This window comes from Alexandromys fortis, unplaced genomic scaffold (assembly GCF_014885135.2).
Source record: "Alexandromys fortis isolate MF-2015 unplaced genomic scaffold, M_Fortis_MF-2015_v1.1 scaffold_16, whole genome shotgun sequence".
Lineage (NCBI taxonomy): Eukaryota > Metazoa > Chordata > Mammalia > Rodentia > Cricetidae > Alexandromys > Alexandromys fortis.
Genome location: NW_026067893.1, coordinates 15632869 through 15646880, shown reverse-complemented (window position 1 = coordinate 15646880; position 14012 = coordinate 15632869). Strand labels below are relative to the sequence as shown.

The 14012-nt window shown below is 43.3% G+C and overlaps 2 protein-coding genes and 1 non-coding gene across 3 annotated transcripts in view; all 3 read right to left on the bottom strand.

Moving 5' to 3' along the window:
* The window catches only part of Chuk (component of inhibitor of nuclear factor kappa B kinase complex), a 36247-nt gene extending 32425 nt beyond the window's left edge, over positions 1 to 3822 (bottom strand). The window contains exons 1-2 of the mRNA XM_050146127.1: positions 3646 to 3822; positions 317 to 411 (exon numbers count right to left, since the gene is read on the bottom strand). Coding sequence (XP_050002084.1) covers positions 317 to 411; positions 3646 to 3750 — 200 coding nt within the window. The 5' untranslated portion in view covers positions 3751 to 3822. The remainder of the gene's footprint in view (positions 1 to 316; positions 412 to 3645) is intronic.
* Positions 3823 to 6259: 2437 nt separating this feature from the next.
* Cwf19l1 (CWF19 like cell cycle control factor 1) overlaps positions 6260 to 14012 on the bottom strand; it is a 23001-nt gene continuing 15248 nt past the window's right edge. The window contains exons 10-13 of the mRNA XM_050146117.1: positions 11288 to 11532; positions 10436 to 10555; positions 9656 to 9753; positions 6260 to 7359 (exon numbers count right to left, since the gene is read on the bottom strand). Of these exons, the coding sequence (XP_050002074.1) occupies positions 7215 to 7359; positions 9656 to 9753; positions 10436 to 10555; positions 11288 to 11532 (608 nt within the window). The 3' untranslated portion in view covers positions 6260 to 7214. The remainder of the gene's footprint in view (positions 7360 to 9655; positions 9754 to 10435; positions 10556 to 11287; positions 11533 to 14012) is intronic.
* Positions 10740 to 10884, bottom strand: LOC126506341 (small nucleolar RNA SNORA12). Its single transcript, XR_007593190.1, has one exon. It is a non-coding gene; the product is annotated as a small nucleolar RNA SNORA12 (small nucleolar RNA).

The following is a 14012-nucleotide window of genomic DNA, read 5'->3' as shown; positions in this document are numbered from 1 at the left end:
TCTAAAAAACAATAGACTCATCATTTAATAAAAGTTAAGTACAAAAAGAAATGAAGACGTATATACTAGTCATAAAGTTGCTCAATATTCAGAAGAAAGACTTAAAGAGCCAGGTTGAGAATGTTGTCTAGCTGATTTAAACTGTAACTCTTTTAGCCATAATGTAATAAAACTACCTAAAGTAGATCACATATATTCAAGACAAAATGATATTACCAAAAAGAGCTTGAGAAAAGTGGACCCTGGTCTCCTTCCCTTCTATTGAAATTGGCTGGGCTATAGACCCAAAGCATTCGAAGTCACAGCACATACTTACTTCTTCATCATGTGGATTTCATGGCACCAGCGTTCTCTGTTTTTGGTACTTAACTCCAGGCGACAAGACTTAATTGCTATTTTGATATCAAGTTCCTGTCAAAATAAAAAATTAATAGAAAATATGAATAAATTATGTTCTTGTACAGATTTACTTACAATCAAAGAAATGTCAACACAGGAAAATAAACACTCTTTTTAGCCTTACTAATTACACATATCATCCACGGCCCACTTTAGTCAACATTAGTTACATGAACCATAATACTATTAAACCAACGATTTGAAGCTGTCAAATACACCATGGTATACAAGCAAAAACTGAGAAGGACGCTCCAACGGTCTCTTCAGAAGACTGCGTATGCTAGTGATTTAGAACTACATACTACTAGAAATAGACAAAGACCCCATTTCTCCAACAAGTTTCTTCTCCATGCTTAGTCAAGACAAGAAATAAGGGCCCCAAATTCTAGTGTATCCAGAAAGAAAATAATTCAGGGCTCCCTAACCTCAAAGCAAGAAATAGTTTTCATATGACCAAGCCTAATGCAAAACAAAAACAAACAAAACTCTCCAAAACTAGATCCTAATCTTTGCATTTCAAATGACCTGGAAAAGCATCCAAACAAGTGTACTGCTGTTCAAGTATCCTAATATAAACCTAAGACCTCTTGCCTGTGATTAGTAATTTCACCAATTCTGGCTGAAAAAAAAAAAAAACTATCCTATGCCCATTTCAGGAAATAGTCATAATATTCTGACACTAATAACACAGTCAGAACCAAGCAGGCTATAATGCATTAAGAGCACAAAAGAGGGGCTGGAACGATGGCTCAGAGGTTAAGAGCACTGGCTGCTCTTCCAGAGGTCCTGAGTTCATTTCCCAATTACATGATTACATCCATATTGAGATCTGATGCCCTCTTCTGGCCTGCGGTCAGACACATAGGCAGAACACTGTATACATAATAAATAAATAAATCTTGAAGAAAACAGAAAGAGTTCAAAAGAGCGTAACACATGTGACATTTCTGCTACAAGCCAAAGGTGTGGTAAAAACTGTATGAGTGGTAAGAGCAGGACCCAAGGGCTGAAAGGGGAAGCGGGGAGCAAGACAGATTAGACAGGATAGTCTGAATTAGGAACCAAGAGGAGGAAGAAGGCTAAAGGCCAGACAGTCCCTAGGGCAGGGGTTGGGGGCTAAGAGAGACTAAGAGCTGGCTTTGCCACAGTGCTCACTCCTTCCAGCTCTCGTTATAAGCAAATAGGGATCTGACAGGAGTCACATCCTATATGATTCGACTACCACCACGGAGACCCCAGCACAGCTAAGATAATAAGCCCTAAATTCTAAGACAGGAAGTTATCTACTTTAAATAGGTCCCAACCACAAGAGATCTAAAAACACCTTGGTTTATATTTTACTCTGTGAAAGTCAGTCTTCTCATAGAAAATATTCTCTGGGAAGTTTACAGTTGCATAACAACAAAAAGGCCCATTTTTTAAAAAATGAGACTAACTTGTGTGTGGTAATATGAGTCTATAGTTCCTGTTATTTGGAAGACAGAGGCAGGAAGAAAGTCTGAAAACACTAAGATAATTTCTTTACTTTTTAGAGCTTTTAAATTGGATTCCTAATTTGAATTAGGATTCTCAAGCATTTACCCAATGTATTTGAGCGTACTGAAGTTGCCCCTCAGAAAGCAGATGATGGCTTCTAGGACCTCGAGAGGATGCTGAAATCTGTAGATGCTCAAGTCCATGACATCAAATCACACAGTATCTGCCCATAACCTACATGTACCCTCTGGATATGTTTAGTAGATGCAATCCCTGCAGTCCTAAGTCTTATTCAACCCTATTATTCCCTGTTCAGTGTGTGGCAGGCTGAACCCGTAGTGCTGAGGACAGAACCCAGGACCTTGGGCATGTACTTTGCCACTGAGTTGCATCACCATCCCATATACACACTAAACAAAAGGTCTCTCTGTGGCCCATGGTGGCTTTAAACTGAAGGCAATCCTCCTAACTCAGTTTCCCAAGTGTTCCCATCATGCCTGGCTTCTACATTCTTTCTCTAAAGTATTCCGTGGAACTCGGTTTTTCAAACACCCTTTGAGAAGTTCTACCCTATCCACTAGGGAAAGTTCTCTGGCTGCCCACACTGCTAGGACTTTCAGTGTGCAGGGTATTACACTGAGCTTATGTTTACTTCCGAGACAGTCTCTGTCTACATAACTCAGGCTGCCCTTGACCACAATATTAAGCCCACTCAGGCTGGCCTCAAATTCACTAGTGATAGTGTGTGTTAACTCTCACACAGGACTAGGTTGGAGATACAGCCTTCTGCAGAGTTTCCAGACCAATGATAATTTGCTCAAAATCTACACCTCACCGCATTCTTCAGGAAAGCCAAACCCTCAAGGGTGATGCACTGGTTTATACGGGTATTAATTTTCTGGAGATAAGATCCACAGTTTTTACTGAATTATCAAAAGACCCACGACTCAAACATGATTACCTGGGGCTGAGGGTGTAACCCAGTGGCAGAACATTTGCCTAGCACGTGCAAGGCCCTGTGTTCTACTCCTCCCACCAACATTAAAATAAGCAAGGCGACCGTTAGTTCACAACCCTTTAAAGAGTGTGAGTAACTGCTGTTGCAATGGTTAAACATTTTCCCAGGCCGATCTTAACTGTCTTCCCCAGAACAAACCCCTGTGTCTACTTCTTTCCCTTTGAAGCACAGGTCATTTTCACCACCTTCCCCTCACACTGTTCCTTGCCTGGAATGCTCCAATACCCAAGTCTGCCAATGTTTCCAAAGGTTCAACTCCGGACACCAGGAAGGACCTTCCTTGTTTACACACACACTGACACTCGACATTCATACATACCCCTCATCAACACACACACTCGACGTTCATACATACTCCTCGTCACTACACACACACACACACACACACACACACACACACACACAGGACGTTCATACATACCCCTCGTCACCACAGATACACACACACACACACTCGACATTCATACATACCCCTCGTCACCACAGACACACACACACTGGACGTTCATACATACCCCTCATCACCACAGACACAGACACACACACACTCGACAATTGCAACAGCTTCATTTCACTCACTGTCCGGGGACCTGAGACTCGCCTGGCACAGGCTCACAAGCGGTCTCACTCGCACTCGTTCACCGGCCCCCGGCACTGCCCAGCACAACCACACCTCTGCCACCCTGACTGACAGCTGGTGTCCCAGGGACGCCCAGCCAGACCCAGCGCCACTGCTCCCGCCCCCGCCTCACCCGGTGCTGGTACAGACAGACGTTCCCGAAGCCGCCGGTGCCAAGCCGCTCCCGCATCTCCCAGGGGCCGCCCGCGCCCGGCCGCAGCCCCGGGGGCCGCTCCATGGGGCGGGAGCGCCAGCCGCCTCAGACTTCGCCGCCGGTCCAAGGCCGGTTCCGGGCTGCCGAGGCTCGCGCGTCCGGTTTCTCGCGAGATCTACGCGTCACTTCCGATATTTCCGCAGAAAAAGTCCCGCCCCGGCCTTCTCCAATTGAACTGATTAAGGCTTGCAGCACTCCAGCAGATGGGGAGGCTAGTAACTCAAGAGTGTAAGACTCAGCATAGAGTCAAATTCTCAATGTCTGTACGCAAGTCGATGTTGCGGATCACTGATGACGAGTGGTATTCCGTTAGTTGGTTCTATTATTTTCATGTATCCCATGGAATTAGAATATCAGAATTGAAGGTAATACAGCAAAAGAGACTCTGAGAACACTTCCCCTCTCCTGGGATTGGTGCTGGCAAATGGGCCGGGCACGGGCGGGTTGCACTGTGCTCTTTTAAGTACCCTGGGCGTCTTCCAGACTGAAAGAGCCTTCGTTTGTGGGATTTTTGTTTTGTGTGTCTGTATGTTTGTAATTAAATGAGTTCTTTGAAGGTTTCTCACCCAAAACTTTGTGTTTGTCCTCACCCCATCAACATTTCGTCTTTTTCAGAGCCCTGCCCTCTGCCCCTGGAACCCTACCACCATAACGGCCACCATAAGCCTGAAAGAAAACAGCGCTAACCAGCCCATTGATTCATTAGTCTTCAGATGCACTGTGTTCTCCTGCACGTCCGCTCAGAATCTCTCCTATAATCCCAAAGCACCCAAGGATATGATATTATTCCAGAGTTAAGACTTTTTTTTTTTTTTCCAGGCTTGTGAGTTTCCCTTCGGACCTTGCGTATCTTGCTACTTCTCAACTTTTGTTTCAGACTTGCCAACGCAATGGTTCTATTTTGGAATTGTTTCTGAGGTGCCCTACAGGGTTGCAAAGACAAGTTTGGGGGAGCCCTTGTTCCAATAAGGCATACTTCTGAGTGGTAGATTGCACAGGAAAAATTTCCCCGTCTTTCCATTTGAGTGGGTTATCTGCCTCTTGGAACCGAGGTTTGTTTTGAGACAGGTCTCATATAGTCCAGGCTGGTCTAGAACTCCACCTAATTCAGGCTTGTGACACTCCACCAGGCTGGAATGCTAATAACTCAGCACAGAATCAAATTCCCAGTGTGTGTATACAAGTCAGTGTTGTGGACACTGGTGGTGAGTGGTGTTCCCCCGTTAGTTGGTTCTATTATTTTCATGGATCCCATGGAATTGGAGTATCAGGCTTAAAGGCGATAGCAAATGAGCCTCCGAGAACGCCTCCCTTAGAGCAGACTGTCACGTATCAGCGTGAACCCTCGTTTGCTGTGTATGACCGCTAGGAGTGTCCAGTCTCCACAGGAGGGTCCTAATTTTATTATGAGATACTAAAAACTATAGCCAGGATAGTGTTAACCAGGCGACCCAAGTTGGTTCCTACAGTTATTTCACTTTTTAAATATTCTATTCTTAAAACACAACTCAAAGTTTGTTGAATTTTTTTTTTTTTTTTTGAGACAGGGTCTATATAGCCATGTCTGACCTGGAACTCACTATGTAGCTCAGACCTCAAACTCACAGAAATCTGCCTGCTGAGTGCTAAGAGTAAAGACCGGACCTTTTATTATTTGTAATTGTAGAATGGTTTATCCCAGGCTTCACAATCTTCAGGTTTCCAAGACTGGTTTGTTTTTCAATGTTGTTTTGTTTTTTAATATGTGAAATGGAGGTCAAGAAATTTTTGTGAGAACTCAGTGAAAGTGTATCTGGGCCTTAAGTGGCCACTAAAGAAGAACAATTATTTTCTTCTGGCTTCAGATCTGCAGCATTCTCCCGTGGCCACACTGTTCCTGCTCCACGGAACTGCTTTTCACTGCACCACTGGTCCTTAAACATCTGGAGAATGGGACTGACTGTACTGGCCCTATTTTATTTGTAATTTCACCATGGTCTATGCCCTGATGATCCCTAAAGCCCTATCACTAGTGAGTCTGAGATGTATCTAACAGCACTCTGGACACATCTGTTAGATAACTCAGCTATCATAAACACCTAAGATGCATTTAAAGTCCTGTCACCAACCCCGATCTTCTTGAGTTTCACAAGTACCTAATGGCAATCTGGGCACATCTATTGGGTAACTCAGGTATGTTAAACACCCAAAACACATTCAAAGAAAAACTCATTTTCTTAAATCTGCCACTTCCTTTCCCAATTAGACCATAAACAAATCAGTACCATGCTGGGACATTCACTGACTCTTGGAACTTAGAAAAATTCCCAGCATATCCGAGTTAAATATCTGAGAGATGGATTCTCTTATTTAAAGGCGATACCTTGAGAAAGCAACAGCAAAGGAAGGCCACAGTTTTCTCTGCCCCACACAGACTGAGCTGCCTGTGCTGTTCCGGGATAACTGCTAGGCATAAAGCTCTGGTCTCCATTACACACACACAGAATTTCACTTCAGGGTGATAAGCAACATAAGACATTTGTTGATGTGGGAGTGTCATATATCAATCTGTTGATTTCATTGGTTAAGTTATAATAAACCAGCTGCTTGGCCTCATGGCTTGGAACATAGATGGGAGGAGTAAACAGAATAGAATTCTGGGCGGAAGAGGAAGTGAGGTCAGACTCTGCTCTGCTCCCGGAGAGACTCAACAGCTCTGCTGGAGCAGAGACGCCATGCTCAGCTCTCCCGGGTAGACGCGATAGCTCTGCACTCTGAGGCAGACGCATGAAGCTCAGATCCACGATGGACGGAGGCTAGAATCTTCCCGGTAAGCGCACCTTGGGGTGCTTACACACATCATTAGAAATGGGCTAGTCCAGGTGCAAGAATTAGCCTGTAAGGGCTAGAGTTCATGGGCCAAGCAGTTCTTTAAATGAATACAGTTTGTGTGTTGTTATTTCGGGCATGAGCTAGCCAAGAGGCTGGGGTGTTGGGGACGCAGCCCCGCCGCTCCTTATTTCAACAATTTGTTAAAAAAGCATTCCCTTTGTATCACTTAAAAGATTTGGGGAAGGTTATTTTTGCTTTTTTGGGAGGGGGCGGGGGACACACCATAGCCCAGACTGGCTTGGAACTATGTAGGCCAAACTAGCCTTAGTTCACAACAATTCTTCCGCCACAACTCCTTACTTTCTGAGATTGCAGGCATGAGCAACCACACCCAACCTCAAAAGGGTAAAAGTCTGTGAAGATGTGGACAAACACAGCTGTTCTGAGAAATATGGAGCAGACATTCTTTTCACATACAATTGCATCTCAGAATGACTTCTTTAAAAAAGAAAAAGAAAAGAAAAAAGTCCATCCTAAGCCTCTTGCTGCAGGCAGGTTCCATGGGCAAATATGGAAAAGAGGCAGAGAGGCAGCCCCCACGGGAGACTCTGTAGCTTCATTCTAAAAAGAGGATGTAAGAATTTCCTGTGAAGTTCATAAAGTGTCCTTCTCTTTGCCTAGTCATCCAGAGTGAAGTCAAAAGGTTCAAAGTCTTTCCGGAAGCGGCGAGCCAGGGTCTCCTCCTCTTCCTTACTGATCTGACACTGCCTCCAGTCAGCCTTGTCAGGAACATTGAGAATGGCTTCACTGGCCAGTACCTCCCTGCAAAGATAATACGAAGGAAAATGTGAATTGCAACTGAAACCTACCCAGTCCCTTGTTCCTCTCCAGCCTGCTCTCCCCTGTAGCATCTAAGGAGTACGTAGACTTCCTCCTTACACTGCTCTCCGGACCTGACTGACATTTCTGCCTTCTTCTCTATTAAAATCACTGCCACATTAAGTGACCTCTCCTACCCCATTTATTTCTCCTTCCCTGGAACAATTCAAAACTACAGTTTTAGTACTCAGGGTAGGAACACCACATACAAAGTAGACAACAGGCATCAGAAAAATCAGACCGAATTTCATTCCAAGCTCTGCTACTTGGTATCTATGACTTGAATACAACTTCATCTCTAACCCTTTATCTAAGGCTCATTACAGGAGGGCTCCATATAGGACTTGGTACAGGACAGAAGCCACACACCAAAGCATGTTCTGTCTCGTCTTACTATAGCTCTGGCAGTCTGACGAGACAGCGAGTTTGCTGAGGGCATGGTTCGGAGTCACGTCATGCCCATTCTGACTTAAAATCCCTCTGCCGGCTGGGCGGTGGTGGCGCACGCCTTTAATCCCAGCACTCGGGAGGCAGAGGCAGGAGGATCTCAGTGAGTTCGAGACCAGCCTGGTCTACAAGAGCTAGTTCCAGGACAGGCTNCATTAACTTATTCTTGTTAATAATCCCCTGAGTCCAAATAATATTGCTCATAAAGTAAATGAGGAACCTACTAGAGCACACATTCCCAAAGCCCTTAACAACCACTGGCTCCATGATATAGATGGGGGCTTGAGGATCACTTCCCCATGGTGCTCTAATTGGCATATTGTGCTCACCTTGTGCAGGTAACCACAGCTGCTATTATTTGATGTCAACAAAAGCCTTTTCATACTCAGAGGGCAGCATTTTGTAGTTCTCTTAATCCACTGAATATTGTAACATTTCCATTCCCCTTTTTCTTGCTGTTCCCTGAGCTTTGAACAGTGAGAGGCAATCTTTCCTTCACTCCCTCTTGATCTGGGAATTGGGTGATCTCAAACCAATGTCAGAAATGCCAATTTATTCTACTCAGTTTACCTATTTAAATGTTATTTAAACAAGAAGCACCATCATAAGTGCACAGGATATTTGTCCATATCTTGAGACACACCAGTGTACAACCAAAAATCTCATCATAAAGATTAAACCACACATTTAGAGCTTTTAACATATTTGTTCTCATTTATCAATTATCTATTTGAAAAAAAAAAAACACCCTCTATTTTCTAGACTTATCCAATGGGGCAATCTCTTGGAGGCTTTCCAAATTAGTCTAAGAATGGCTGAACGCGTATTGGAAGCCCAGCTGAAACCACTGGGAATGGCTGGAGATCACCACTGTGTGCATTTTCTACTTCCCTCTACACAGGCTTTTAGAACAATGCACAACAGCAAGGTTAAAGACCTCTCTCATCTTGGTCTTTCACCAAACCTTCACCAGACTGAGGTTTGAACCTTCAACTGTGTGACCACGGGCATACTACACCCAACAGAGTAACCACTAGCCAGATGTGGCCATTTAAATTTAAGCTCTAGTTAATTAAATAAAATTAAGAATTCAGTTCTTCAGTTCCGTTTTCAATTTTTTTACTATGTATATTTATTTGTGTGGATTCATGCGTGCCATGGCACCTGTGTGGTCAGAGAACACATGGGTAGAAGTCAGTTATCTCCTACATTAGGTTCCAAAGATCAAACTAAGTCACTTGGCTTAGCATCTCACTGGGTCCTCAGTCCCATTTTCAAGTATCCAAGAGCAACATGTAACTTGTGATTATGGTACTAGTGCAGCTTTATAGAGCATGTCCCTATCTGTATGAAGTTCTGCTGAGCACTGCTCCAGACCATCACTCCTCACTTGAGCAAATGGGCTGACGGTATATAACCAGCAGAACTAGGTTAGATGAGATAATGCACGTGAAGTTCCCGCAGTGTCTGACCCAGCACATGCTCAACAGCAGCACTTTATTCTGCCAATGTGCTCTCAGCCCATCTTTTCCCTCTATGGTCCATCTCTTAAACCATCACTTACAGGCCTTTCATGGTCCATCCTTCTCTGAGTTTCTAAAGTACAATGTTCCTCAAAATTTAATCATGGTACTGTTCAAATTCTCCCTCACAGGACTGTATTACTGATCTGCTCTAAAAGCCTCTTGGGGACCATTCCCTAGTTGACTTTTAACTGATTACCCATGCAGTCCATCACCGTGTTTATTATAGCTCTAATGAAATACACCAAATAGAGTGAAAACATACAAACCTTCCGAACTGCAAAGGAAAATTCTTTTTAATTCTGTGGAAAAGCTTTTCTCCGGTGTCAAGTTCAACATAAAAGTATGCAGCTCCTGGCTGTGCAATCTGAAGTAAACAGAGTTGTATAAAGACAAAAAAGATCAAATTTAAAAAGCTCCCTCTTCTGCAAACTTTGATTTAGCAAAGAATTTAGTCTAGAAATTAAAAAAAAAAAGTGGAACAGTATAGGAGCTAGAGTTTAAAATGCCAATATATTCCCAGTGGGACCCACCCTTCAAAATTCCCATTTTAGCAGGTGTCTAATTTCTTTGCTTATTTAATTCATGTGTATTTATAAATGTGTGCCTATTCTCATGTCTGTGATTACACGTGTAGGTGTATCCACTTCCTGTGGAGGCCAAATGACACCGGGTGACTTTTTCAGTGCTCTCCACCTTATGTTTTGACCCTGCACCCTTTCAGTTTGTCTCTACCTCCTCGGAGCTTGGACCACAGGCACCTGTCCCAGCACTTGACCTTTACAAGGCTGCTGGAGATCAAACTTAAGTCCTCACCGAGCCATCTTCCCAACCCCATGAAATGTCTAACTCCTTATTCTTGCCAGGAAAGCACTAAGACTTTGTTATAATGATGTCTTCACCTCTAGTCTTGTCAACATCCTGCATTCTAGTACCAAACAACCCTATTATTTAGTATTTTTGGAATAGCTTGACAGTACCTCTGATTCACCTTGTCAAAACCCAGATCTTAACTCCTCCCTGAACATCACCAACCCTTCCTGCTTCACCTGCTTGATGTCTGAGTGCTCTGGAATTTCCAACAGCTCTATCTGTTGCTCCTGTGCCTGGGTAATGAAGGCATCTTTAATGTCATCTGTAACACAGCAGCTGAGGGGCACAGGAATGACCTGGGTTGGTGTGGGAGAAAAAGAAGAAACTCTGTGAACTGATTCCAAAGAAGCTGTCTTTAAAGTCTTAGAGGAGGGGCAAATCCATCACTGGGGTGGAGAGCCACCCCTCAGTAGAGATTCTCCTCAGGCCAAACAGCCTCCATCAGCCTGGCTGTAGGACTTAAACTTATGAGAGCCAGTCACTTATGGGAGCCAATCTGTCAACAGAAAACTCTCAAGAGAGACTCTTTGTCCCTAAGACTCTGCCGGCTCCTGCATAATGTACGTGGCAGAGTCAGGCCCATCTGAATACTTAGCAGATGTGCCAGGAAGACGCTACCACCAAAGACACAAATCACTCAACTTCTAGCGGACTACACCCATGCTAGCTGAAAACTATTTTCCTACCTCTAAGCCTTCATTCATTTTGGACTTCCACACAAAATATCCATGTCTTACCATAACGACCCATTCCTCTATCTGCCATGGAACCTGTTTTAACTACCCACTCTTTCTAAACAGGCACATGCTGCTAGTCACTGACCCCAGCATGACCTTCCCCATGAAATCTCTGGGATTATCAGCAGATACTCCTAGCCCTCTAATGCTATTTGAGTATTATCATGAAAGTAAGATTAAATGCTCTAAGTATTACATTAAAATTCAACACTGAGGTCAGAACTATTTAGATATTTATCAGTCTCAAGGTCCCCGAAGTGATTTCCAAGTTCCTGGGCAGAAAACACCTACCTGAAGCTGGAGGTGATGGCTCCTATAATTTCTTTCAAAAAGAACACAGCGCTTCCCCCGACTCTTAAAGAAGCGTTTCAGAGTAGCCTTATACTTCTCCACTTCTTCCACCACCTCTGCCGAAAGCTCGACAACTGACTGGTAGTGCCCAATAGGCAGGATGAGGACGTGGTCATCACATAAACCTCCTTTAGCCAGGGCGAGGTAGCACTGAAGAAGAACCACACAGGCAGTTTGAAGGCTGCCTCACGACAGGCCGTGTGAAAGCTAGAACGGCCTAAAGTAATGCCGTGGGCGGGGAAGCCCAAAGCTGATCTAAAGGGCACACCTAGAAAGTAAAAGCTCTTCAAGCTTGTTCGCAGCTTTCATCCACAGGCTCCAGAGCCAACTGTGCTGTGCGTGTCACAGACTTTGACTCCAGACACCTCCCTAGGCAGTGCCAACCATTAAGATGCAAAACATAAATAAGAAAAGTGCCGCCTCAGTCTGAGAAGAACTGAAAACTCAAAGTGAGACTCCAGCTGTTCTACAGGAGGCCACAAAGAAAGAAGCTTTCAGATTGTCACCTTTAGAAACCAAAACAGGGAGAAACCAATGAAAAACAGATGAACACCACCTGTCTGCAGAAGCATTACACATTAAGCAAGCCTTAGGGAACATCCAGTGCTAGTTGTGGGGCCTGGAGTGCAATTAAAACTCTGGTGATTAAACGGGCTTCACTGTAAGTAAAAGGAAAAGGCAATTATCTTTACAGAGCCTGAATATTTAATCTCTAGTAAGGCCCCTGAGGAAGAGGATCTGAGAAATGTGAAACTGAATGACTTCCATGAGACCTGTGATGTTCAACGGGGATTTGTCTAGCCTAGTCACCATACTCAGGATTATCAGCTCTACAGACTGATCCAAGGTGCTCCAATCATGTGACTAAAATCATTATCCTAGATACATCAGGCATGGTATACAGCTACAAAGCTACACACTTGTAATGGCTTGATTGTCAACTTTACTACAACTGGAATTAACTAAAACCCAAAAATGAGGGTCATACCAGTGCAGATTTATGCTTAATTTGAAGTGAGAAGATCTACTTCTAATCCTGATTTGAGCTGGGAAGACACACCTTTAATCTAGATCTTTAATCTAGATATTTGTAGCTGGAAAAACCCACCTCTAATCTGGGCCAAACCTTCTGCGGGAAAGGGAAACCTATATAAGGACGTGGAAGAAGGCAGCTTTTACTCTTTGCCTGCTTGCTCTCCCCTTGCTAGCAAGTCCATTCCTTCCTTCACTGGCATTAGAGCCTACTTCTTCAGTACTCCAGTATACACTGAAGATCAGCTGAGACATCCTGCCTCACATACTGAACAATAGTGGATTCCTGGACGTTCCATTCATAGTCAGCCATTGTTGGATTAGCTGGACCACAGCCTGAAAGTCATTCTAATAAATGCCATATGTTTGTGTGTATATATATACTTATATGTTTATATATATATACACATACATGCATATATACACATGCACACATCATAGAGACAGATTCATCCTATAAGTTCTTACTCTAGAGAACCCTGAGTAATAAAATCCTTGACTACTAAATTGAATTTATCACTTTAGTCTTTCTTATGCTTAATGAACTTCATTTCCTAGTAGTTTTGTTGTATTTTTTAGATAAAGCCTCACTCTGAAACCCAGTCTAACCTAGAGCTCATTTTGTAGTCCGGGTGACTTGAATTTGTAACAATCCTCCTGCCTCAGTCTCCTGAGTGCTAGTATTACAGGCATGAGCTACACACTGGGTTAACAATATCAACATTTTAAATCTATTAAATATATAAGCAACACATGATTCCCTTCTCTACTCAATATTTAAAAGTAGGAAATACAGTGATTAATATTTAAAACAACAGGGCAGGGGGGTAAGTGGAGGGGATGGGAGAAAGGAAAGGAGGGGAAACTTGGATTGGTATGTATAATTAAAAATGATAGTTTGTTTTCTTTTTAAAAAAAATAAAATAAAAATATTTAAAACAGTCAGAAATTAAGAAAATCAACTCAATACTCCAAGAAACATAGATGAATCTAAGAAATACACAGAAAACTCATCTCGTATGAATCTTGTGAAACTGCTTCCTTAAAACTATACCATCTATAATCAAAAAGGCAGAAAATGTGTTAAAGATGTATCTCAATAGCAGAGTTCTTGCCCAACATGCATAAGACCCTGGGTTCAGTCTCCAACACTATCAAGAAAGGAAGGGAAAGACTTTGAGCAATATTAATGAGAATGTGGAAAAGCCAAAACTCTCATAATGTTGCTGGCGGGAGCATGAAATAATGTCATTTTGAAAATCAGCTTGACAATTTAAAAAGTTAAAACAGACCTGGAGAGAAAGCTTAGCAGTTAAGAGCACACACTGCTCTTGCAGAGGACCAAAGTTCAGTTCCCAGCATCCATGACAGGGGGCTCACAACTTCCTATAGTTCCAGCTCCAGGGGATTCAAGGCCTGAATCCTCAGGCACGTACACTTAAATGTACATATACCAACAAACACATACATACACATGATTAAGAACAAAATATCGGCTGAGTGGTAGTGGTGCATGCCTTTAATCCCAGCACTCAGGATGCAGAGGCAGGCGGATCTCCGTGAGTTAGAAGCCAGCCTGGTCTATACAGTGAGTTCCAGGACAGCTAGAGCTAAACAGAGGAACCCTGTCTTG